Consider the following 25,095-nt stretch of genomic DNA (forward strand, 5'->3'; position numbering starts at 1 on the left):
GGTGGGAAAAGAGTCAAACTTGCTATGAATGCACAAACCCATCGATGAGGGCTAATTTCACAAAAGAAGACGATGCCGCATTCCCACCTCATGTGTTTCTTAAACGCAATTGATGGCCATTTCTTTATTTTGGAACACTAACATAGCCGCCGTGACGTCATGTGAAGACGCTCTGTAGACCTTTTTACCAATACGGCGGCCAAATGGCTATTATGGGATGCCCAGGGGGCAAATACACATTAATTTACCCCCTGAGTATCCCATAATGTCTTTCGAAACCATAGAAATCAAAATGGCCGCCGTATCTTCAAAAAGGTCTATTATGACAACGAGAAATTTGATGTTTAACAACTATCCACCGAAGTGGGGGTGGCTAGTTGTTTTAGTATATACTAAAACAATGAGATAATATAGCACAAAAATATGATTTTGACTTATTTATTCCCGCAACGAAAGCAATCTTTTCGGGCGAAAATCCCGCGCGAGTTGCTCGGAGATGAACAGCAAAAGATAAACGGAGTTTGAGTAGCCAATCAGTGCGCGCATTTAACGCAATCCACTGTTTTAGTATAAAGTAATTAACAATGAGTAGTATAATAGACCTCTTTAGGTTGTACGTTTTGTTTTCCCATTTCAGACCACGTGATGTTACTCTAGGGAAAACTTTCTTTTAAATGTCGTCCTATGCACGTGAATATGTATGCATAACGTATGAAAAAACAAAAGAAAAATTCCCTTGGGAACATCACGTGGTCTGAAATGGGAAAACAAAACCTACAAGCATAAGAGGTCTATTACATGGGTGATTATTTGAAAAATATACATTTTCTTTAAAACAATTAATTTCTTTGTCTGTCACCTTGACAAAACGGCTTTCGGACATTTTGTAAAAAACCGCTTCGCTGATTTAATATCGCGAAATAATTACCTCAAGTGCAACCAATCAGCGCAGAAAATTTTCATAATTCACCTATGTAATTATACTGATAACATAGAGGGCAAATGACTGAGTGCTGATTGGTCAATGAGGAGGGTATTTTTTTCTTAATTTTGCTTCTGAAGAGTGCAAAATTACTCGCTCACGATTGGTCGAGCCAAAAATACTCGCTCCTGACTGGCCGAACGCACCTCTTCCACGTTCGGTTGGTTTCTTCAGCAAAACAACTTCGTCTTCTTCGAAGTTTGACTATTAATATATTAGCGTTGCATTCGCTAAAGTGCCATAAAGGATCAAGAACTAGATACTCCGGAAGATGAATTTTTGAGTGATAAGACTGGAAGAGCAAAAGATTTTTCTCGTGAAAAGCTTAAAACTAGGATTGAGTTGCATGGTGCCCAGCGTAGCAGGATGGTTAGGTTGAAAAACAATAATAATTTAACGCTTCAAGGGCCTTCAGTTTTTTTCCCAAGGCACCTTGCAGCTCACCAAAAAAGGCCACAGAACATTTTGCCATTGATGGGATGCGTGTTTTTTGTAGTGGAATAATGAATCTCTTATTCGCTGGTTTAACATATAATACTCTCCGACATTTTGCTCATTGCTCATTTCAAATACTACGCAACTCGCAAAATATCCACGCGTATTACATGTTAAACCATCGAATAAGATGTACATATCATAATTCGGGTGTCATCATTCTCTCCGACTCTTGAAACGAAAGACATGTTTAGCTATGTTCAGCTATGAAATTGGACAATTAGTTCTTGAAAGCGTGTTCAGTGAAAGGCCATATTTTTCAGGAAAAGCCTGCGCATCGCAGTTTTACAACCACCCCACACGTTTCGTAAATTCCGAGAACTGACTAACAATTGAAATTTCCATTAATTAGTAACTTAATGTCCTGCAAAATTATTGCACTCAAACTCAAAACGGATTCTAGTTTTCACATAAAAGGAACAGAGAATATTTACGTTTTAGCCCTATTGCCTCCAAGGGGATCACCAGTGCACTTAGGAGTAAAACTGTGTGGTGTAAGACAGATAGCACTCTTGGGAGGGAAACAGGGACGGCGGAGCCGGGGGTGCTGGGGGAGGGGGGGGGGGGAAACTTCTGTAATTTTACGGTTGATCCACGTTTATTTTTTTTTTTTTTATATATCCCTTCAAGAATGCTGACAGTTTCATTTCCGAGCTTCGAGATTTCGAAATTTCCTGGCGGAGAATTCCCCCAGAACCCCCTACAAGTTAGCGTATCCGGCGCTTGCTTGTTTGCCCCTCCCCCCCCCCCCCCAGAACAAAATACGCTCCGCCGTCCCTGGGAAAGGAAATTTAATTAAGGGAACATAGCTTTTGGGTAGACGTAGATGTTGTTAAAGACTCTGGTCCCAAAGGGCTTAAATTGTTTGGTGTTAGACAGTGACAATAGGTGATTTGTAACGAATCTCTCAAGACACAGATAACTATACTGCGATGTACGATTGCTGGTGGACGAACAAAAGGAGCTAATGTGAGATCGTTTGTTTCCGTCCACCAACATGGCGACGATGACGTAACGTGAAAACCCCCTATCGGGTAAAGACTTGTTTCCATATCTCAAAGTGCCCTTGGACGAGAGGTGCCTGGGAATGAAATGAAATTACTGGAATCGGAATGCTAACAGTTAAGCCTAAATATTGTTTTAGGCCTAATTAGACCTAAGGTTAGCATTTCTAAGGGGCTTGGGCTTTTTCAATAGTTACATTATAACCTCAGTCTGCATTTTACGCTGACCGATTTCAGTGATTTAATTTCATTCCCAGGCACCTCACGTCCAAGGGCACTTTGAGATATGGAAACAAGTCTTTACCCACCAATAGATGGTTTTCAATCACGTGATGGGACGGTCATGTTGGTGCACAAAACAATAGTAAATTATGGCTCATGTTTTGCATTATAAGGGAGCCAAATTCTCAAAAGACTCTTTTCTCTGTTTTTCTGTGCACCAACATGGCTGCTGTGACGTCAGGTGAAAACCATTTACACTGGGAAGGAAAAGATCCTTTTGTGAGCGACGGATGGAATACACGCGACACGATTTCATTGCAAAACGTCATTTTTTTCCTCTCCGAGTTCTTTTTTTAACAGGAAAATATTATGTCCAATGCTGCATATTGTGTGTTGTAATCCAGTAGTTTGATCTATACCGAATCGATATGCTCATTGGTATGCAAAAGCTAGTACTGCATAACAAAGATCGTAAAACTGAAAGTCAGAGACATGTACTAACTTTTCGCTAATAATCGCTTCACTGTTTCAATGTTGACAGAAAATTAAACATTTCTTTGTAATAGTGTGATTCCGTTTTAAGGGCTTCCCCTTTTCTTCAACTGTAAGAGTTGTTTTCTTTGTTTGATCTTCAGAGCGCAATATCTTTGTCTTATACGGTTGTAAAAATCATCCAAGATTTCTCTCATCTCTGCCTTGAGTGCAGTTAGGTTTTGAGTAGGATCTGTTGGTTCATCTGCAAAGGTCAAAAAATGTAAATAAAATGTGAGATACATCTTATTCCAAAATGGCCACCATTTTAGTATTCTTTTGTTTGTTTGCAAATTAGCCCTTGTTGTCTCGTTCAAGGTTAAATATGGCGCGGTGTGAGAGTACTCGCCACCCACCAATGTGGTTCGGGTTCGATTCCCAGATCCGGGGTCATATGTGGGTTGAGTTTGTTTGTTTTCTACTCTGCTCCGAGAGGGTTTTCTCCGGATAAACCAATATATGTAACCAATAAAGTTCTATTATTATTATTATTATTATTGTTATTATTAGGCAATTTTCTTATGTAAGGGCTAGCTGAACAAAGTAGAACTGCAAGATCTTGGGAGATCTAACCTCTTACCTTGTCTGTTTTTAAGTCTCGCTTTTGTGAAATGGAACAGCAAGCCACAAATCATAAATACAAGGAGACCGGCCCCACTGACTTTCACAGTGCGCTGGAAAAGCGCATTTCCTGGATCAAAGAATGGAATCACGTCCTCTTGGGCAGATTGTGTAGGTTTGGTTTCCCGAGGGGGACTCTTCTAAAGAAAGTAATCGATACGAATAATGAATTGTGCCGTCTTGAATGTCATGTATCCTCCTTCCCCCCCCCCCCTCCCCCACCAAAAAAAAAAAGATAATCATGACATAAAATAATTCTGCTAATTGTTGTAACGTCAGCCACATTAGCTTTTACATGACAGCACAGCACAGACATAACCGTTCAATCTCGCACTCAGGCTCTTTCTCTTTTCCTCACTAGTCTTTGAGAGACAGAGCCTGGGTTCGCGGCCAACGTATGAATAATTTTAGGTGTGCACAAAGCATATTCCAACACCATATATAGCACATTGTGCGGAGGCGCTTTTTGTTTGCGTTAATGAGGCCGGTTGTCTCATAAGTCTTTGGGCAGAACTACAGTCGCTCAAGACCAGAAAAAAGCGAAAACAATAGGCAATTTCCGAGTTCATGTCTGCCTCCTCTTCAAAGCGAGTCTAAGTGCAAAGTTTTTCTTATGAAAATTTGTTTTCATTCGTATGTGAAGTAAAACTAATTACCATTACAAAACCTTCGCACTTAGACTCGCTTTGAAGAGGAGACATGGCTTATTGGCTGGAATGGAATGAAAAAGCCCCCTTTCCACTCTCCAGCTCAATCGTTGCTCTTTCTAATTATTCACACGTTTATCTTTGCTCTTTTACCTCCTGTATGGCTGGTCCGAGTGGCTGTTTTGATAGACTTTCGATCGATACTGACTTGAGATATTCTTCGAAGTATTTCACAAGGTATTTTGCATCCCCAGTCAGAATAATCCCAAAGTAAAACTTGTGTGGAATAATCTTTGCCACTTCAAAGTTTGAATCATTCAAGGCCATTATGAAAGGGTCCACTGTTAAGACATCGACTAATACCCCATCCAATGTTCCTGATTTTAGTTCTTTCAGTAAAGAGTCCTTTGTTGAGAATAATATACCTAAAATAAAATTAATTCCAAAACTTCATCATTTTACTCTTTAATCTATCTCGTAAATTGATTGAGGAGGCTCTGTGGCCCAGTGGTTAGCGTGCTTGCCTTGAGATCCCGAGATCGGGAGATGCCGGGTTCAAGATCCGTTCCACTCATTGAATTTGAAAAACAAAACGTCAATAACCTAGATTATTCATGAATGGTTGTGTGAAAAGCAATGACAGAGTCAGCGTCTACGACGACGAGAGGCAAAACATTCTGTGACTGGGACAGTCTTTTTTGATATACAGCTGTTCTTCATATTCCAGCCTGCGGCATCAGGCCGTACTCGGGTACACTGATTTTTCCGATTCACTCCTTGCACAATCCCATAATACACCTCTATTACCCCCCAAAACTTTTTGCATAACCATTGTTTGCAATTTCTCCTGGGACATGAACATGTACCAAGAAAAGTCGAAAACAATGCTTATGCAGATTTTTGGGGGGGTAAAAGAGGTGTATCATGGGATTTGTGCAAGTAGTGAATGGGAACCGATGTAAAGCGTTGGTTTGGTTTTGTTCCTTTGGTGGAAGGTGGGAGTACAATACCTTTCTTATATTCTCCTATTTTTGACACTGTAAAGAGATCTTCAACCTCAATGGCTTCATAGCTCAGTTGGTTAGAGCGTCGCACCAGTATCACGAGGTTACGGGTTCAAAACCCGTTGAAGTCCTGAATTTTTCAGGCTTCTCCGACGCAATTGCATAAATTTCGTTCATAACTGCGAGGATCATAGCTTCACTTGATTTCATATTCGCAGTACAATTTATGATTCATTTCATTCGGATAGTCTTAAGTTTTGAAAAGTTGAACATTGTTTCTCTGGTACTTCTGCAAGTTTGTAGAAGTGAAAAAACTGAAATATTGTCGAAAAAGCTTGAACGATTGCAATTTTAAATGACGTTTTGGTGACCTAGAGTCGTAGACCTTAGTCTCTCAGTAATGACTTGAATGTAAGCCACTGGGTTTCTTTATTATCGTTTCTAATTTCTTAAGACCTGGCTTTGGTCACTCTTACATGAGACTCCTTTGCTGCCATTGATGCGCATGCCCAAAGAATGTTCCACATTACCACTGACCACTCCAATCTGAAAACCGATGAAGAGAGTATTTTGTTTCGACAAGTAACAAGTACGGGCTCTCAAAGGGTCCTACAATGCCTTTCATCAGCTTGGGGAAATCTAAACCGCAAACAAAAGACTGAACAACAGAAACAATGGTTCAAAGTAGTCTGAATAATAATATTGCAATAAAACATGGGAGATTCATAGAATTGAATGATCAATTTAGGTTCAGATTTAGATTTACTTCTCTTGCTAGCCTGGTTAGGAGAGCTGCTACAATACCTGGGTAAAAACTTCAGTCGTACGCTCAAAGTTAACCCGATTTCAAATGACTTTATCTCAACGAGATTTTACTTTTCATTTGCTTTTAATAGACCACATAAGCGACCAGATTACAAAACTGGCGGTAATTTGCAAGATAGTTGAGCTATTGAGAAGCCTTAGTCTATTTCTTCGATCAGTTTCCAAACTGCTTTGCGTTCATGATGAGCAGAAACAACAATTTCCCATGCCTCTAACCAACTCGGTCGTCGGTCAGACGACTCCTCATCTGGCAAAGATGATGATGATGGCGATTTGGGGGAGAAAAAGAAAACGACAAAATCCGTTCGCTGTAGGTGGAGAGATAAATCAGAACAACGAATTTGAAAAAACTTAATGCTTGTTAAAAATATACTTAACCCCAAGGGTTATTTTATCATGAAAGTAATATTTGGAAATTTGATATCCTAGAACTGACCTTGCTTCCTCTCTCAGGATTGGCTGCCTCGTCCGAAACGGATACTGTAAGGGATGACGTAATTGCTGCCATAAACATCGTGTTTATGATTATGCCGACCAGTATTGAACCAATCGCCAGCAGTCTTCCAGGGACAGAAATTGGATAATGATCTCCATATCTACGATAGTAATGGTGTAATGTAAAACCACGTTTACGCGAGCAATTTTTATGTGACAATTTTACGTGGCAAATATATTTGATCGTGTAGATAGCAAAACAAATAGTTGTTGAACGTTACGTGGGTCAGCAATGCCTTTGGGCAGCAGAGATAAACTGAGCAGAAACAAGGTGAGGTTTCCTGGTCGTTCTCCAATGGCGTTCACTGAGACGCAAGAATTTGCCACATAATTTATGTAATGAGTCGTCTACACTTGAGCAGTTTTTCGTATTTTGACAACTGTTACTTGTTACATAAAACCTAACATGCTAGCTTTTCGGCAAATACAGTTGTTTCTTAAAAATTGGCCAAATTCCTCGTCTACTCGAGCAATAAAAATTGTCTCAATTTTTGTCACATGAAAATTGCTCGTGTAAACGGGGCGTAAATGTGGTCATTTCAATCAACGCATAGCATGAAATCCTGCCATTTCAAACGCCTTTTGATGCTACGAATTCTTTAAGTCTAATCTTAATAAACGGTCTCGTTTCTCACTGCTGTCAATCACTCTAACAGGCAGGTCAAAGGCTCACATCCCGTGTTGGGGTTAGTGTTTCCCATTCGTTATTTCCTGTCTGTCGCTGTTCTAAATGGTTCGCCTACTTTCCCCGCAAACACGATTGACGACAACAAAAACGCGATTCGTGGTTGTATTTTGGAATCCAGAGTTTCCACTTCACGGAAAAGTGAAACGCCCACCGATTGGCTTAGTTGGTTGTGCATCGAACTACTGTGGCGGAGGTCGTGGGATCAAAACTCCAGCGGGACCAACATTCTAGGTCTTTAAACTCAACTTTTGCGAAAATTAGCAAGTGATTTTGGAAAAGTCAATGACGTTTTTGAAAGTCGATGACAGCGAGAACGTCTCCATAAAATACATATTTGCATTCTTGTGATGATTTTACGATAATTCCTACTTATTGAGCATGCAACAAATGGAGTCGATGCACATGCGTAAATGGAGTCAATGTTGGTGAGAAAACTGGAAAATAATCGTTGCATGCTCACGTCGTCCGAGGAACGTTAAAGTTCGATTTTTTAACTTTGCTGTTTGTCAGAGGACGTCAAGGAAATGCACTAAAAATTAGAAACGCCGACCGATTGGCTCAGTTGGTTGTGCATCGAAATACTGTGAGGGAAGTCGCGGGATCAAAACTCCAGCGGGACCAATACTCAGGGTCTTTAAATGACGGAGGACAAAGTGCTGTCTTTTTTATGACATATGCAAATGGTTACACTCTGTTGTCTTCTCGGATAAGGACGGTAAACCGTAGGCCCCTTCTCGCAGCTTTTCAAGCAGTGTTCATAACCCTGTCGGGGACGTAAAAGAACCCACACACTATTCGCAAACAGTAGGGCCTGGAGTTGAGATCTGTCCCCTTTGGTATATCTAAACGGTTGATATATGCTCTGAGATATTAGTTACACCAACGGCTACTCCAAACCCGAGGATAAATAGTGGTAATGGAACTGAGTGGAGTGCAATTTGGTCTGAAATCATAAGTGTGATTTGAAAATCACATTTAGAAATCACGCAATAATTATTTAATCGCTAAAATACAAGGTTTTTGTCAATGCCGCTATTTCATTGATTCAGTTGGGGACAAAAGTTGCAAAATTCGCCAGACAATGGTTTTCTTGGTCTTTCATTTTTTTGCAATTTGATTGGTTACCGTAAGCAAGCCTTGAAATTTTGATTGGTTGTTTTGTTTTAGTGTTCCTTTCTCATTGGCTGGGAAAATGGTGCGATTTAGAACAAAAAATAGTGCAATTTGGGAATAAATCGCACTGCTGAGAGCCAATCAGATTGCAAGGATCACCAGTGATTTCTAAATGTACGTAATAAAGAAAGATAAGAGATGAGATGAACAGACCTTCAATGCAGCTTTGTTACTGCTTCACCTACCCAACAGTTGCCATGGAAACGATAGCCCACCAAACCCCTTGGGACCAGCCTGGTTTAAAACGGGTGGAAAATTTATCAGGGGTGCTATACTTCTCCTTAAATTAAGTCAAGTGATTAATAGTGGTTAATTTCATGTTTAAGCTAAAGGCACCTAGCATCATACACAAAAGATCAGAGAGCTTGGAGATTTGCATTAAAGTATCGCACATTATAATAGTTTTAATGGTAACGATGCAAGTATTTTGTTCTTATTTCACTTTTCATTTACCTTTTATCTGTCTCAAATATATAGTTCCCAATATTACTGCTTTTTATTGATTATTATCAATTACAATTTTTACCCAAAAAAATCTTCCATAAGTTGGTCCATGAGAGACTCGGACCGCTGTCTATGTTGAGAAGAAATGAAAGACGCTTTTCATTTCACAGAATTGACCGGCCAGACAGTGCATTTGTAAGGACTAACTCTACAACGCCTTCAAACTAATACACTTCGATGATGACATATACGCCTCCAGAGCAGAGAACGCGAGGGATAATAAATGCAATTGTTTCTTCAAATTGTTGCATTTTCTTTGCAAACTGACGGGTCTGGCCGGCACGTTCTGACAAATGGAAAGCGCCCTAAGTTCATGATCAACTGCTTCAATTTGATGTCAATCAAATGTAGGAAAGGTTACAGCACGACTCACCACACTCCACATGGCTAAACCAACAGCGCAATATAGCGCAAACATCAGCACAAAAATAGGCCATCGAAGCAAAATAGATGACCCCAACTTGCCAGCGTACATTCCAGTATTTGGCTTTCGCATGAGCACAGCAATCCCCGCTACCTCCATTACCGGAAGGAACACCCACCCCTCCCTCACAAATGGGACATTTGGAGCCATGCTTATAGGTAAGTTGAGCTGAGTGTGTTCATTAAGCGAACTGGTGATGTTCTGAACGTCGGGCTTCTCTTCTCTGAAGATCACAACAGTTCTTTCACGGGCATGGCATACGCCACACGCGTGAGTTATCATATCAGCCAATAGTTGGGGTAACAGTCCCGCGGGTGTCGTCCCGTTTCCACTAACGCCGTCGTTGAAACTCGTGATCAGGGGTGGAGACTGGACCCAATGAACAAAAAACTTATTGGGACATCGACAGGTTTCTGAAGAAAATCGAGAGCACAATTTATCATTAGATAGCTCAGAGAAATTTAGATTTTTACGTCATTACACTAACGATAAAACAACAGTTTCAATCGGAAGCCCATTACCCGGAGCCTCCATAAGTGTTGTACCCTTGAGTCAATCCTATCCCATATCTTTCTATTTTTAGAACTACTATATTTTGACGTATGTGACGTATGAGTCTAAGAACATGCGTGAAGTGGTACACATAGGTCACATACGTAAGTGACGTGATAAATGGCTGACCATAGGTCTATTATGATTGGCTATTGTGAAAACACCCACTAAAGTCCCCCTGGGAGGTGCTTCTAGGGTTGACTCAGGGGTTAATATGGAAAATGGAGGTTCTGGGTAATGGACTCCTGGTTTCAATGACGTTGACATTGCTGGAAATAGAGAAATTTATGAGACCTTAAGATTGAGGGTTTCCTCTAAAACCGCAAACTTCAAACGTCGACTAGTCGTTTACAGTTCCGAGTTCGCCGTATGTGAAGATTGAGGTTTGCTTACATCATGGGATACTCGAAGGAAAACAAGATGGCGGCTGTGCGAGGGATAAACTCGAGGTAGCTGTTGTTGGTTGTTAGGTCTTGTAATCTCGCAACTGAATCAAACCGAACTCTCATTTATCGAGATAACTCTAAGGAAAGCAAACTTTATGTCAAAACGTGGCTTTAAAGGTTTAAAACTAGCGAAAAACTCTGCTGTTATTCACTTACCGCTAGACAAGGTTCTTGCCGTTGAAACATGAGCCTAGCTCAGACAGGACGGTAAGATCAGAGTCACGTAACGTTTAGAAGTTTGCGGCTTGCGTTAAACGAGGAAAAACGTCAATGTTAAGATCCCTTTCGCACAGTAGGGACTTTAAGATCTACGACGGCGACGTTGACAAATACGTCACCTCAAAATGTAACTTTGCTCTATCGTAAGTTCTTCTTGATTAGTCCATCTCGTTCACGTTGTACAATGTGGGCGAATTAACCTAAATATAAATGGGTTGAGAATGAAAGATTCACATTTTTTAAGTCACGTTGTCGTTAAAACCTCAAATTTGGTGACTTCTCGTCTTTTTGTTCAGAGTACCGCGAAAATATGAGCAAAAACGCGCGCAGCACGACAATTTTTTTTTTTTTTTGCGGCGTTCGTTCGCGTTGACGACGGCTTCGTAGATCTCAAAGTCCCAAGTGTTAACGGCAGACGTCAGGCTGAAAATCACGCTTTTGCCAAAAATCAAAGAAACCTATTTGATTGTATCTCATTTGTTGCATGTTATCCACAGGTATCGACTAACTTCTCAAAAGTTAGGGTTAGATAATTTTGCTGCATCCACATGCAATAAGCAACAACCCTCGGCTTGACGTTAACCGTTTCACGCAGAACGATGCTAAATCTCTCTATTTTAAAACAGGGAGCTTAAGCATGAAAGATGACGACGGCTACTTCGAGAAAATCAGCTGAAAATAACCTGGGGTTATTTAAGTCAGTTCCCGATCTTCAAAGTCCGGCTTTCGCCATGGAAAGTGTGTACCAACGGTTCCAAAAAATAAAATTGTTATGAAAGGTGTCGCCGATTGAAGAGAAAATTTGACTAATTGACGTCGGGTATTTAGGTTGTCTACATAGCATAACGTTTGGTCCTTAAAGTCGTTGTCAGGCAGGCCGCCGGATAACGACAAAGAAATGTACAAATATGTGAAACGTACTTGCAACGCGTGCAAAGGCATTGTTTCGCTCATTAATGCTATCGTTTTGTCTCGTTCTCGTTCACGTCAAAATCGTCTTTTCTCCCTAATAGGGCCAATTTACACTGTGGGATTTTGGCGCATGTGACAAGCTTACGACAGGCCAATGAGATGACTTACGATTGTCGCAACGTTTTAAAACATGTTTTGAAATGCTACGACATTTTCTTCTGACGTACACGACAATCGTAAAACGAATTGTAAGCCTACCGTAATCTTTCGTATGCGACAAAAATCGTACCGTGTAATTCGGCCCATAGGGAGCGAAACATCCACTACGCCTACGTCAACAAGAACATGATTGAAAAGGGTTAGCTTATGTTTATGAACTTTTTCCACATTGTTCCATATCTTTCAACTTCTACAAAACCTGAGCCGAACCATCCAGGAAAGGAACTAAATTGGGTGGAACGAGATGAAACTAGAAGATGAAATTAAAATTCGCCGATGTGCGCCAACGTTTTATATGAAACTTGTCATTTGGTCATTTTCTCATTTGCAGAGAACGTGAAAGAAATGTACGAAACTTTAAATCGCACGTGTAAAGCCACTGCGTTGCTCATTAAATAGGTGGTTTTCACGTAATGTCATTGCCGTCATGTTGGTGTACGCCGAAAACAAAAGATCTCTCATTAGCTTCTTTTGTTCTTCCACCAGCAATTGTACATTACACGTTTCATCATTGCCTCTAGAAATTTGTTGCAAACTATCTGTTGTACCACTTTATGTTCATGCCATTATCATCTTGACTGTAAAGCTTCTTTTATGTGGAACTGGAATATAATTTTAAACCTAGACTTCAATGAAGTGAATTGAGCAACGATACAGGATCTTTCTATGAGTCATATCTAACAAACAACTTTTCTCACCGATCTGCACATCTTTGCTATATGGTCCTGGGCCTTTATCTGTCAGGGCAGCTACTTGAAGACTGTATCTTGTATGCGTCTGAAGGCCCTCGAGCATAAACCCTGTTGACAAGGGCCCTACTTTGTAATGTCCATTCCAACTTTTGTTTCCTTCATGAACAGTCTCGTTGACTTTGATAAAAACGGAGAAACCTCTTGGGGTCCCTCGCCAAAAAGGTTCAGATATCGTCCGCCATTTTACACGAATCTTACTGGGACTTGACTGACTGTGGGCCAGCAGGTCTGAAGGGGAACTGCAGGGGACTGCAAAAAGCGAAAAAAAAAAACCCAAAATGATGACAGCAGAAACCTTACTCTCTGTCGTAGCGTTTCCTGTTAAGGACGTTCGCGCGAAAATTTTTCAACATTGATTTTTTTCAGAAACTTTTACCACTGTAAGATGATGAGTTACTTATGTCAGAAATGTAAAAAAACTGGGGGGTTCCCGACTTCTTTTTGGATAGCACATGCCCGGAAAAACACCCACAATATGACAAACTCGGGCTTCGTTCGCGAATAAGGCTTGTGTCTGTAAACCCAAAAATATTGCAATTTCATCTTTGAAGTGAAATGTTCTCTAGCAAACTTTGTTTAAGTGGACCCATCAAGTGAATTTAGTCAACTGGTGAGGTTCCTTAAAGATCAAGTTCGCGTTTAGCGACCACAGTTTCACGCGCCTTGCAGCCGCAAGATGGTAGGATTCGATGTCCTGTGGGCAGAAATCTTAAAATTTTTTTAACTTCCCACATTGATTTTTTGTTCATTTTTGGACAACGTGGAGATAATTGTAAATAAAATCCGTTTCTGGAAAGAAAAATAGGGGTCACCAAACGTCCCAGACCGTTAAATCAAGGCAAAGCTATAGCAATGGCCTTTTGCCCTATCATTTCTTATTTTAGTACTTAGCGCGCGTGCTCGTGTATGACGTGGCGTGTGCATTTGCGTGCGCAGTAAGGATGCGCAGAAACAATTGGCGCGAACGTCCTTAAATGATGTCACAAGTTTCGCCTTCAATCAACTCGTTTCCAGGACTTTTCTAAACAAAAGCAGGCGATGGAAAACCATGGGAGAAAGGACTCAACCACTCTTAGATTAGTCTTTCCTGTATGTCAAATGGCTACACGAAAAGCAAAAATAAAAACTTAAAAAACACCTTGGTCCGATTTGTATTGTACTTGGTTCTCGAAAATCCCTGATTTCTCACTCACCATCTTGATCTGTCATTGCAAAGACACAAGGCGACTCCCGTCCAACCCCCTCAAGGGTGACCAGTTGTACTCTAACGCAATACCACCTAAACGCCTCAAGACCACGAATTTCCAAAGATTCAAAGGTGGCATTTGCAGTTATAGTGTGCACTGTTTTGTCATCGGTCTTGTTGTATGTAATTTTAAAGGGAAGTAGCTCGTTTGGCCAGCGGACTTGCCACTCAGATTTCCACTTCACAAAAAGGGAAGTTGAACTGGTGTTGTGCACATCGATGCTGCTTAGAGGAACTAGAAAGAAATCGGCAGTTGTTTTTTAATACGTGTGATTTGCAAACAATCTCTTGAGACCGAGAGACAGATGCTGGTGAACGAACAAATAGAGCAAAATGACAAAATGAGTTGTTTCCGGCCACCAACATGGCGGCAATGACGTAACATGAAAATACCCGATACATAGCCAACTTCGTTTCCGGGGTCTTCTTCCAGTTCCCTGGAATAAGAGAGGTCCTGGTGCGGTCTGGTCACGTGTGTGCAAAAATATGGAACATAGGAAAGAGAAGAATGATGGGAAGGACTGATTACTGCGACTTTTGACTCGGATCTCACACGTTGCATCTTTAAAGGTTGTAACTAGAAGGGATACTCCAAAATAAGGTGAGACACTTAGTCTTGTGAATATAAAGTACCAAACGATGATACTAAAATATTGCTAAATTTAAATATGGTGTCACCAGAATAATTTATGAAAGCTAACCATGTCGAGTCGGCGCCTAAACCTCATCTCTTGAGATCAGTCCTAACCCAGCAGTTAACCCTGCCTAAACAGTGTTGTTTATCTGCCAAAGCGGGTTAACATTGAGGTTGCCAGTATTGCCACGTAACGTCACCAAATGTTGCACCTGTATGTGTCATGAAGTGTTTCAAATCATTTTGGAGTATCCATTGGTTTGCACTTACGACTCAAGCATGAGGGCAAGCAACATACACAAGCGCATTCACGTGTTGTCAATTAGTGCCTTTTGTCCTAACAAAAGGTGCTAATGATCAAAAACCCCTGCGCTTGCTTGTACTTATGCTTGCGTCGTAAGTGTAAACCAGCCTTGAACTCACCATACCATACATGGCAACTATAGATCATTTACAATCACGTTACCAGGTGCAGGGATGGTGCAGTGGTGAGAGCACTCGCCTGCCACCACTGTGGCCCAGGTTCAATTCACAGACTCCGTGTCATTTGTGGGTTGAGTTTGTTGGTTCTCTACTCTGCACCAAGAGGTTTTCTCTGGGTACTCTGGTTTCCCCTCTCCTCAAAAACCAACATTTGATTCGATTTGTGTAAATTTGTTGATTTCAGTTTACAGTCTGCTCAATTAGTGCTCCAGCTGAGCTCTCCAGCTGTAGAAGACTAGACACTTAAATAAAGTTCCTTTCCTTTCCTTACTGGATTTCTGAATCAATAGCGAATCATGATTTCCATAAAAATGGAATTCCGTGAATTCCCTGGGTATGGTTTGTGTAGATTACCACGATCACCATTTCTTTGTTTACGTGCAAGTTCGCGTTATCGCAAAGACCAAGCAATAAGTAAATTGTGTGCTAATTATCCAAGAGCTGGGATATATAGGAGGAAAGTCAGCGAATTCAGAGAGAGGTGCGTTAGGTGCTCGCGTCCCACACAAAACCTTTGATTTACCAAATTTAGCGCAGAGCATGTGACGTGGTTCCGCAACGAACTTTTAAGAAGTGAATTAACGTGCGTGCCACTCGTGCAGAGCGAGCGCTTGTTTTACATCGCGATGGCCAATCAGTTTTGCCATCGGCGTCCTCGTTGCCAATGAACACAAAAATGCTTTCGAGAAAAATGCATGGAATCCACTTGTTATTCTGGTTCTGAGGCCAAGAGGAAAGTACTTAGATCTGATTCACATTTTCGTTTTTATTTGAAATATCTATTTTTCGGGTTAAGTCGGTTTTTCCTGCGCATGGGAATTAATTTCGCTGGCCAGACCGCCGGGTGGATAATATGGTGTGTCGCCTTGCTTGTGATTGACGTTTACGGTTTGTTATTTAAAGGGCCACCGACAACCACAAGTCTACATACATACATACATACATACATAGTTTATTTGATAACGCAGGTTACAGAATGCGCAAGACTGAAGTCCTGATGTGGACCTGCCTATCTACTATTTAAGACAAAAGTATGTACATGTGAATAAATAGAAAAACAACCGAAATAAATAATAAATATAATAATAGTACAAATATAAATATATAGCACGATGAACTACAAGTTAGGAATAGGGTTAAGAACTAGATAAAATAATCATCAAAATTTTAAAAATTCAGACACAGTTTAATTAAGATAAGATCAATAAAAAATTCCTCGTTCCTGTTTCTTATCATGGAAGATTCCTTATTATAACTTATAGAATTAATTTAGTAAATTAGTCTTTGTGGGCGTGCAAGCTATCGGCGCCATTTTCTGTAATACAGAAACCACATTTAGTATTTCTTGAAAAGTCAAATTCCATCGCCTCACATCGTCGTGTTTTGGATGTCCAGTAGCTTCAAACTTTGTTAATATTTTCCTTAACGTTTAAATATTGTATTTTTGGCGTTATTTGGGTGTTGTGTTCGTGTTAAAAGCGAAATGAAAACTGTGAAGAAAGGTCGTCCGCCGAGGAAAGAAAAGGGCCATGTTATTTGGCTCACTACTTCAACCTTAAGATTATGGAACGAAAGGAGGAAGGCGTTTGGATTAAAAAACAAATCGAACAGCGAATTCGCAGAAGTTTCGGGATGTTTCTGAAGCGAACCGGCCGATTCGATTGCCCGGATAATAACGACAACAAAGGCGCGCCAAGGACACTGGTTGTAGGTGGCCCTTTAAGGATCCGTCCCTCAATCCCTGTAATAGCTCATAATGGACAAATGTTCCTAATGCTGTTTAAAGCTCCCTCGATTTCATCCTTACTCTGAGCGTTTATTCCTTGAGATGCTGAAAACATACCTGAACAGGGCTTCATTGGTTGACAGACCCTCATTTCAGTAGCATTTCGCGGTTTGTACACCGGCGGAAGATCAGAACAAGGAGAGCGGCTACGCGACTGGGTCCCCAATCCACAGCTCCTGCTGCATTTGGACCATTCTCCCCAGTCTCCCATTGGCGCATCACCATATGTTCCTTGCAACAAAAGAAATGTTCAAAAAGACAAGGGCACAACCTCGTTCCCAGAGCCTTTCCCTTAGTTTGGAAACGAGTCTGACATGAAAGAAGCAACAAAATAGGCATGGTAGTAAGCAGCAACCAAGTCTTTCCCTCAATTGAACATTATTCTTAATAGGCCTTTTTCAATATATTAAATTTCAGCTTGAAAGAGAGGTTTAAAAGACAAAGACAAAGGAAAGTGTGGATGATATGTAAACATTTTTCACATTCACTCCCACGTGTTTCTATTGCTTTTGTCCTCACTGCCTCACTATCAACCTGAATATTTGATATTTCGAAAATGGCCTATAGTCACTTTCTTCCAAGTGAAGTATCATCTTTCAATTTGGACACTGAAAGCTTGATAGGGATCATGGGAAATGAACATATTTCTTTCAAAAGCCAAACTCCGATGTCTGGACTCGCAGGACTCGAACCTGGGAACCTGTGATTAATAACGCCTTCACTTAACCACTAGACCACCACATCACTAACTGCGAGAGAAGGTCATTTTTAATTAATGTCAATAATTTTTTCTTCCGAAAGTGCCACTGTAAACGTGTATTAACACCCGCTAAGAAGCAAGCTTACACAGTGAAAAATGTCGGTTACCAAACTTCAAGAGAAACCTAACCATTTTAAAATCAAGCTTCAGACTTAACCATTATTCAGTAACGATTTTATATATATACTAATTACTTTTCGTAAATAATTGGCACATTTTCCAGTTAGTTGATCTTTGGTGGTTAAGTGGATAAAAACAGTTTCTTCAAAGTGGATGCTCCGGGTTCAAATCCTGTCCATGGCTGCTTTTACCTTTTTTCTTTTTATTTGCTACCCCAAGTCCTGGGACAGAGCGATCAAAATGGAGGATAATACTTCATTTAAGGCAAACTGACAATGAAGGATAATCCTTCATCTGAGGAAGAGATCGTATTGTAAGCAGGCTTGTTTGGCAATCAGACGCACAACTCGGTGCGCACAAGCTCGAAACTTATCGTAAAACATAAAGAGTCTGCGACGTTTTTTTACTAATAAGGAAACACCTTTCACGGTCTCAACAATGACTGGAGCAGTTGATCTCTTGCCCTTCTGGAGCATTCCTAATCTTTCTACCGCTAACGAACCCAGGCTGGCTCCTCTTGAAAACCGATTATTGTCCATAGCTGTTGGGCACGAAATTCCTCTTGCAAAGAAACAAATCATATCTTAATCTTACCTGGAGCTACGTACTTCACTAGAAATTCTTTAGCGATCGGCCTGCTGTAATTACCATCCGGAAACTTTACACCAACAGATATATGGTAAGCTCCTCCGAACTGAGTCAAGTACGCTTCTAAGAGGTAATAACGACCCTTGGACAACCTCCTTTTCCTGGACAACGTGCTACTATTAATAAAAGCAAATTGAAATCAGTGCTGGGGAAGTAATCGGATGTTTGTGGGAAGTACCTTTCGCAGTTGCATTATTGGGCAAAGGTCTTTTAAATTTGTCATTTTAAACACGAGGACTAGGTGCCTTAGGCATATGCGTATGATTTGTCAATCAACCGTGGTCGCACAGAGACCTCTGTGATGTTCTGCAATAAAAAGCGTTTACTTTCAATGTTTCCTTACAGTCCTTAATATGTTATGAGATACGATCTGTAGCTCTTTTTTTCAATCTCCAACCCCTTTTTCTCACGCTGAAAATTTCCTTAAGGGGTTTTGTCTCTTTGCTGCTGTTTGTTGACCGCCATCTTGGATAATTAGTTGCGCTTGGATAAATTCGAACAAAAGCAGCGCGTGAGGCGGTTTGTTAGAGCGGTTTTCACTTAGTGTCGTAAAACCAAAACCAAAGTAATTACTTTGCAATCGCAGGACGGAGACAATCCGGTAAACCAATCAAAATTCGAAGAAATTACACGTAGCCGACACAAAGTGAGGGAAAATGAGCACGCGCGAGCCACGATTGGTAATGGTCTCACTTCTGATTGGTTGAAAAAATGGGGCGAGAACTTTGAACCAATCACTGAGTGAAATAATCATAAACCAAAGCAATTCGCTGATTACTTTCGACACTCAATTGAAAACCGCTCTAACAGCGCGTCTTCATGTTTAAGTGATCAGAAAGGAAATAGCTTCGCAAAGTGTCAAGACAATTTCTCTTCTGATAAAGGCGCCCCGCAAACGAGGAAACATGTTTGCTTCCGCAACATCGTTTAATCGTTTTCGGGCGACTTATAGATTATTTGTGGAATTGATCACTGACGAGGGCAACAACGCTTGTAAAGCTACAACAAGTTGCAAAAATAGTGGAGACACTTCACCTTCTTGGGGCGTTATTAATTTACCTATTATCTCTCACACTGCAGCCCCCTCCCCCCCTTATCAGTGTTGCTAGCGAGACAAAAAAATGTTGGGAACTTAAGCAGTCAACATTGAAAGGGGGAGAGGGGAGAGGAAGTGGGAAAGGTTTAAATTCTAGATACGCCGAGTATTGGAAGTTAGAAAAGGTGTTTTTTAATGAAAGTGTCTCAACAATTTTGCAACTTGTTGTAGCAAGCAATCAGAATTGCTCTGCATGTTGCGTTTTGCATTTTGGTACAGAAATTTACAGTCCTCTGTTGGATAACAGACTGAATTTTTTTTTAAATTGAGTTTGATTAATTATGAACTAATTATTAATTACTAATTGTTAAGTTTCTCTTATCACTTTAATCTTTGAAACAGTTCATTCCAGTTCGTGAACATTCAGTACAAATTCCTCAACAATTGCAAAGCCGGCGACTCAAGAAATTTAGAAGACGATTTTGTAGTCATCGCAATACCGTATTTATTCGAATAATCCCCGCGGCGCTTATTTACTTTTTCGTGCCTCTAGTATGTCGCTTATTCGAGGGCGGCGCTTACTCAAAAATTGAACGCCACACAGAAATATTTCTGTACGGAGATTAACAGAAACGTCTCTTAAAAGTCACCATTTGACTCTTACGGCATTTTACTTAATGGACGAGTAAAGAGATCCAATCGCTTTGAACTGAAGAACATCGGTTTTGATGCACAGAAAATTCTCCATACTGCGTTCGAGTTACTCAGTTTTAGTGTTTTTTAATTTGACGAAATTCCTCGAATAAGCGCCGCATTGCATTGGGACCGCGGCACTTATGTGCTGCAGCGGTTATTCCAGGGCCACGCTTATTCGAGTAAATACGGTATATACTCCATCAATAACTAGTATGGTTTTTATTATCAGCTTGTTCCATTTCATAAATCAAATTACCTTTTCCACTCCCTGAAGCGAGTGTAGCGTTGCACTCTTATCAAGGTAACAGAGCTCTCTAACCTCTCGTCTGCACTAAGTCGGAGTTTGCATGAGTCATCGCAAGCGAGGTAAAATATGTAGTTCCCGGTCTGCGGCGCATAGAAGTATGTTCGCAGCCGCTGACCGGCGTTTCGTAAATTTCGATTCTCAGGAACTTCGAATGAAGGAATGAAATTCTTGGTGGAAGGGTCGTTGCTAGCAAAGTCTGAATTTGGCCTTATGTTATTCCAACCCTCCAACTGCACACCAAATATATCTATAAAAGAACGAGAAACTTGCTAAACTCAAATAAATTCGCAATGATTCATGGAAGCAGAAAAAGGGGTCAGAATTTATTTATCCCAACGGCTCTCATAGCCTGAAATGTCAGTCGTCTCTCGCCCTCAGCCTCGCCCGGGGAAGGCTGAGGGCGGGAGACGACTGACATTTCAGGCTACGGGTCTCACGATTGGTTCAGAAAACAACAGACACGAAGAGGTATACAAGGGAAACAAAGGAGCCAATCCTAAACACAATAGAGCTGTGTCCTATACTGACCCAATGAAAGTGATTGTAAAGCTATACTGGTCCAATTAAATTAGAGATTGTGATGGGCTGCGTGATATCTCTGAAATCGATTTAAATCAGTCGACAAAAAAGTAACTATTATTCACCAAAGCGGAGATGAATAGTTAACATCTATCGCGGCGAGGTAAATATCCAACGCTAGCCACCGAAACTGAGGTGACTAGTTGTTTTAGTCTATACTACAACAGTGAGATAATAGACAGCACAAAAAATTAATTTGGAGGTTTTCTTCACTTGTCACGGATGCAAATCGGGACGCAATTTTTTCCCGAGTTGCTCGGAGGTAAATAGCACAGTATATTCGGAGTTTGACGAGCCAATCAGCACCCGCGTTCAACGCTATCCACTGTTTTAGTAAATACTAATAGTGGATATAACCACATGTACACAAGCGTATGCCACACAAGTTGAATAATCAGCCGAGTTTATCGATAAAAATTGCCGGCTCCTCGGTAACCGAAGAGAAACGCGAAGCCATTTTGTTGTTCGCTGTTTGCTCAGAGGTGAACAGTACTTGCTAGTCACCTCAAAATGCACGGATAGCACTGTTCACTTTTGTGGTATATACTAAAGCCTGTTACCGAAAGAAGCTTCTCAAACTCATTCATAATTCATGAAATGTTAATTCAATCCCGTGGTCGTATTCAGGTCACATATACCTACTTTCAATTGATACCCAGGTAAAAAACGAAGTGTTTGGATATCCAAACACATGTATTTGGAAATCAATAGGCCACTTTTGATGTATTAAAATTCAGCTTGAAAGAGAAGTTTAGAGGACAAAGGCAAGGGAAAGTGGATGATACGGTAATATCTTTCACATTCACTTCAACTTGTTTCTATTGTTTATGTCCTCTCTGCTTCACTATCAACCTTAATATTGATAATTTGAAAATGGCCTTTTTGCCAAATATGGAAGTACTTGAACAAATGTTTATTCATTTCCAAACGTCGCTTTAAGCCACAAACAATTTAAACAACATACGAGGCGGATAGTGACCACCTGTCTTATTAGCGACTTCTTGGACGAACTTTCTAAGCCAGTAGTTTAGGGAAAGGCTGTCCAAGTCTTCCAGGCTTTCTTTAAGACCTTGTACGCGAAGAAAATCGTAATCTTTAAACACACTCCCCGGCTCGAGTAAAGGAAATTTGATCTCGCGCGCAGCTTGCCAATTTCGAAAAACAGCACGTTTATCCCTGTAATGTGTACTTTTAGGTTTCGAACGTTCGATCAAAGAAACTTCCTCTTGGCAACTTTTTGGCGGTCGAAACCGGGGAAACCGGTTCCCCGGCGACTTTTTGTTTGCTTTTGTCCCAAAGGTGAAACAAAGTGTCTTCTCATTGGTTTTCGTGAAGAACAATAAAAAACGTCTCTGATTGGTGCATTTATATTAGCACCAGGAGTGAGCTAACGCCGTAAGGTTTAAATTGCCAATTTTTGGCTATAAGAATCCTACGACGCATGTTCGCCTACATAGAGCTTCCCAGAGCCTCGGATCATGCGCAGACATAAGAGCCAAGGCACTGGTGACGAGAATGGCTGATACCTCGCAGAGGACCCTCTTAAATTGATTAATAAATCGTCAAGCTAACTGCACCAGATCGCATGCGTTTGTATCGTTTCATTCAACCAAAACGTAACACTGAATAGTTAAATATTGTTTCACTGAGGAATCGTATTAACAACTCGTGTTTCGTGCTTCGGTTTGTTCTTTGAGGTATCCAGACCTCGATGAGGCAATTGTACTCGTTTTTGATCTATTAATTGAACCTCAGTACAAAACTAGCCCAAATAAAAGAGTTCTTTCGAGATATTCCTTCTGTAACGAGATCGAAAAATGCATTTATGTCAACTAAATATCTGATTTGCAACCAACCTCTACTGAAACAGGAAACGATGGTTGAATGTACGAATAATAATAATAATAACAATAATAATAATAATAATAATAATAATAATAATAATATATTTATATAGCGCAAATTCCATATTAAAATAATGTTCAAATGCGCTTTACAGAATAAAATAAGTGAAAAGGTAAAAGTTACACCGATAACGTAAGAAATTACAAAAACATTTCTGTCAAAACGTTAATAAAATCAAACAGTCAAAAGAAAAACAGGATACAATAAATGATTAAAATATTAGATTTAAAATAGTAATGAAAAAGATATTTTGAGCTTCAGATTATGATAAAAATGCTAAATGAAAAAGGTGCGTTTTTAACTTAGTTTTAAAGATGTCCAACGACTTGGCGTGACAAAATTTTGAAGCTGCGAAAGTAAACGACCTAGGTTGCTTAAGCAAGAGGGTGTCTCTAGAACATCTAAGATTGTAGCGTGATTGAGGCTTCAAAGATATCAGTGATTCCATGTAAGAGGGAGCTGTGCCATTCACGACCTTAAAGGTTAAGAGAATAATCTTCAATACCATTAGAGCCTGACTCGGTAACCAATGCAACCTGATAAGCAGCGGTGTTATGTGTCGAATGTTAGATGACGGACAAAAAGCTAGTGAAAAAGCCGTTATTCGTGTCATCCGTGATTCGTGAGATGACGTAAGGTAAGAGCACAAATCATCAATTATTAATAAGGAGCTTAAGTGTTTAGAAACCAGTTGTGACTCAGCAGGTGAATTTCGCGGCTCTTGCGGATTTACAAGGTCTATAACAATTACGTTTTCCGGTTATTGTGTTAATCAGGTATTGGTTCCGATTGATTCATCTTACAAGGCTTCAATATAAACCGATCTGATGAACAGCGTAATTAATTTCGTTGGCCACGAAAATAAAGAAGCATAATTTATGATGGTGTTTAAGGTCTGTAGCTTGTGGGGTCTTAAAAGTCAAATAAACAAATGAAACAATAAACATTACAGCTTTGAAAAACCGAACTCGAAGGAAACTATAAAAGCCAACGGAGTGATTCACTGATCCACTCCCTTATCAGAGCAGAACAACATATATGAACCGAGAACAATGATCTGCTTACAAATCGGTCCAGCGCCATAACCACTTCACTACTCCAACTCCTTAGTTACACATAAGACATACGAACTCCAATTTCGTGAGTTTTAAAATGAAATATTGTAAGTATCTACAAATAATAAACATAAACCTTCGGGGGCAACGTTGCCACCTTAAAATTTAAACTATTACGTCTCTAAGTTCTAATTCAATTAAATTCACAACCAGCAATCTGATACATTCGTTCATTAATAGTTCATTCGTCGTCTTGGTAATTCAAACTAAAAACTGGAAACACTGCGGCATATTTATCATGGTTATTGTTGTTCTCCAACAACTGAAAAGTGTGATATTTTAAAATCAGTTCAGAGAAAGAAGACAACTTCTTTAGGGAGTCGCGGACGAGTATTTGAACCTAAGAATGCTCTCCTCATGATACGGCCTCACAAAGTGGAACAAGCTACCTGCTGAGTTTTGACACGGCACGAAAGCGGAGCACCTAGAGAAAACACGCTCCGAGCAGGATCGAGATCCAGCATAAACTCAACTGACCCACTCATGACAACTCCATTCCTACTTTCTGCCGGATTATTTTACTTAATGCATCCTACGATAAATTCCGCCTTACCTTCAGGGTAAACGCATTTTGTCGTAGCTCTGAACGGCCCAAGTCCAATGGAAATTATCTATTTGTTTAGAGAAAATTGCATAATGTTAGAGACGCTCTGTCGAGAGAAGTCTTTTACGATTAATTAAAGGTGAGCATATAAGCCATTCTTACCAGAAATACACGCAAGCAAGAGAAACATTCCATCCGGATTTAAAACTTTTATCCTGAAAGAGGAATATACAAAGCACAAATTTTTCAGTCAAATTCAGGAAACTGAATCCATGATAAATTTTCTGCAACATATAACTACTGTGGCTCTAAACAACTTCGTAATGCTTGTAGAAAACGCATCGTTCTTACAGAGGTAACGTATATCACGACATTGATTATACTTCGTCACTTTAGTTTATAGACAGCTAATTCAAGAGCGAACCGGCCCTATCGTCATGCAATTGCTTTCTTAACTGAATTTTCCCTGTAAGGGGTATCTTATTAAGTTTCGTGCTGGCTTTGTTCTGATTGGCTTAGCT

The 25,095-nt window shown here is 40.3% G+C and overlaps 2 protein-coding genes across 3 annotated transcripts in view; one reads left to right on the forward strand and one right to left on the reverse strand.

Moving 5' to 3' along the window:
* Nucleotides 1-2,000, forward strand: part of LOC138029286 (uncharacterized) — a 5,713-nt gene extending 3,713 nt beyond the window's left edge. Inside the window, exon 3 of the mRNA XM_068877008.1 lies at nucleotides 1-2,000. This exon is cut by the window's left edge and continues 132 nt beyond it. Within this exon, the coding sequence (XP_068733109.1) occupies nucleotides 1-113 (113 nt within the window). The 3' untranslated portion in view covers nucleotides 114-2,000.
* Nucleotides 2,001-2,225: 225 nt separating this feature from the next.
* On the reverse strand, nucleotides 2,226-25,095 carry LOC138029285 (uncharacterized). Of its 2 annotated transcripts, none has more exons than XM_068877007.1 (15): nucleotides 24,926-25,095; nucleotides 24,737-24,789; nucleotides 24,584-24,641; nucleotides 20,381-20,678; nucleotides 18,339-18,505; nucleotides 16,922-17,095; nucleotides 13,909-14,196; nucleotides 12,662-12,964; nucleotides 9,565-10,028; nucleotides 8,873-8,967; nucleotides 6,768-6,927; nucleotides 5,983-6,052; nucleotides 4,656-4,927; nucleotides 3,815-3,995; nucleotides 2,226-3,439 (listed from the first exon to the last, which is right to left on the reverse strand). In XM_068877007.1, the coding sequence occupies exons 2-15, from the start codon at nucleotides 24,767-24,769 to the stop codon at nucleotides 3,282-3,284; spliced, it is 2,721 nt and encodes a 906-aa protein (XP_068733108.1). In that variant the 5' UTR covers nucleotides 24,770-24,789; nucleotides 24,926-25,095; the 3' UTR covers nucleotides 2,226-3,281. The 2 variants fall into 2 exon arrangements, with proteins under 2 accessions (XP_068733108.1, XP_068733107.1); XM_068877006.1 differs by having other exon boundaries at nucleotides 18,339-18,508; nucleotides 24,926-25,094.

The sequence above is a fragment of the Montipora capricornis genome, chromosome 13, assembly GCF_036669925.1.
Source record: "Montipora capricornis isolate CH-2021 chromosome 13, ASM3666992v2, whole genome shotgun sequence".
Lineage (NCBI taxonomy): Eukaryota > Metazoa > Cnidaria > Anthozoa > Scleractinia > Acroporidae > Montipora > Montipora capricornis.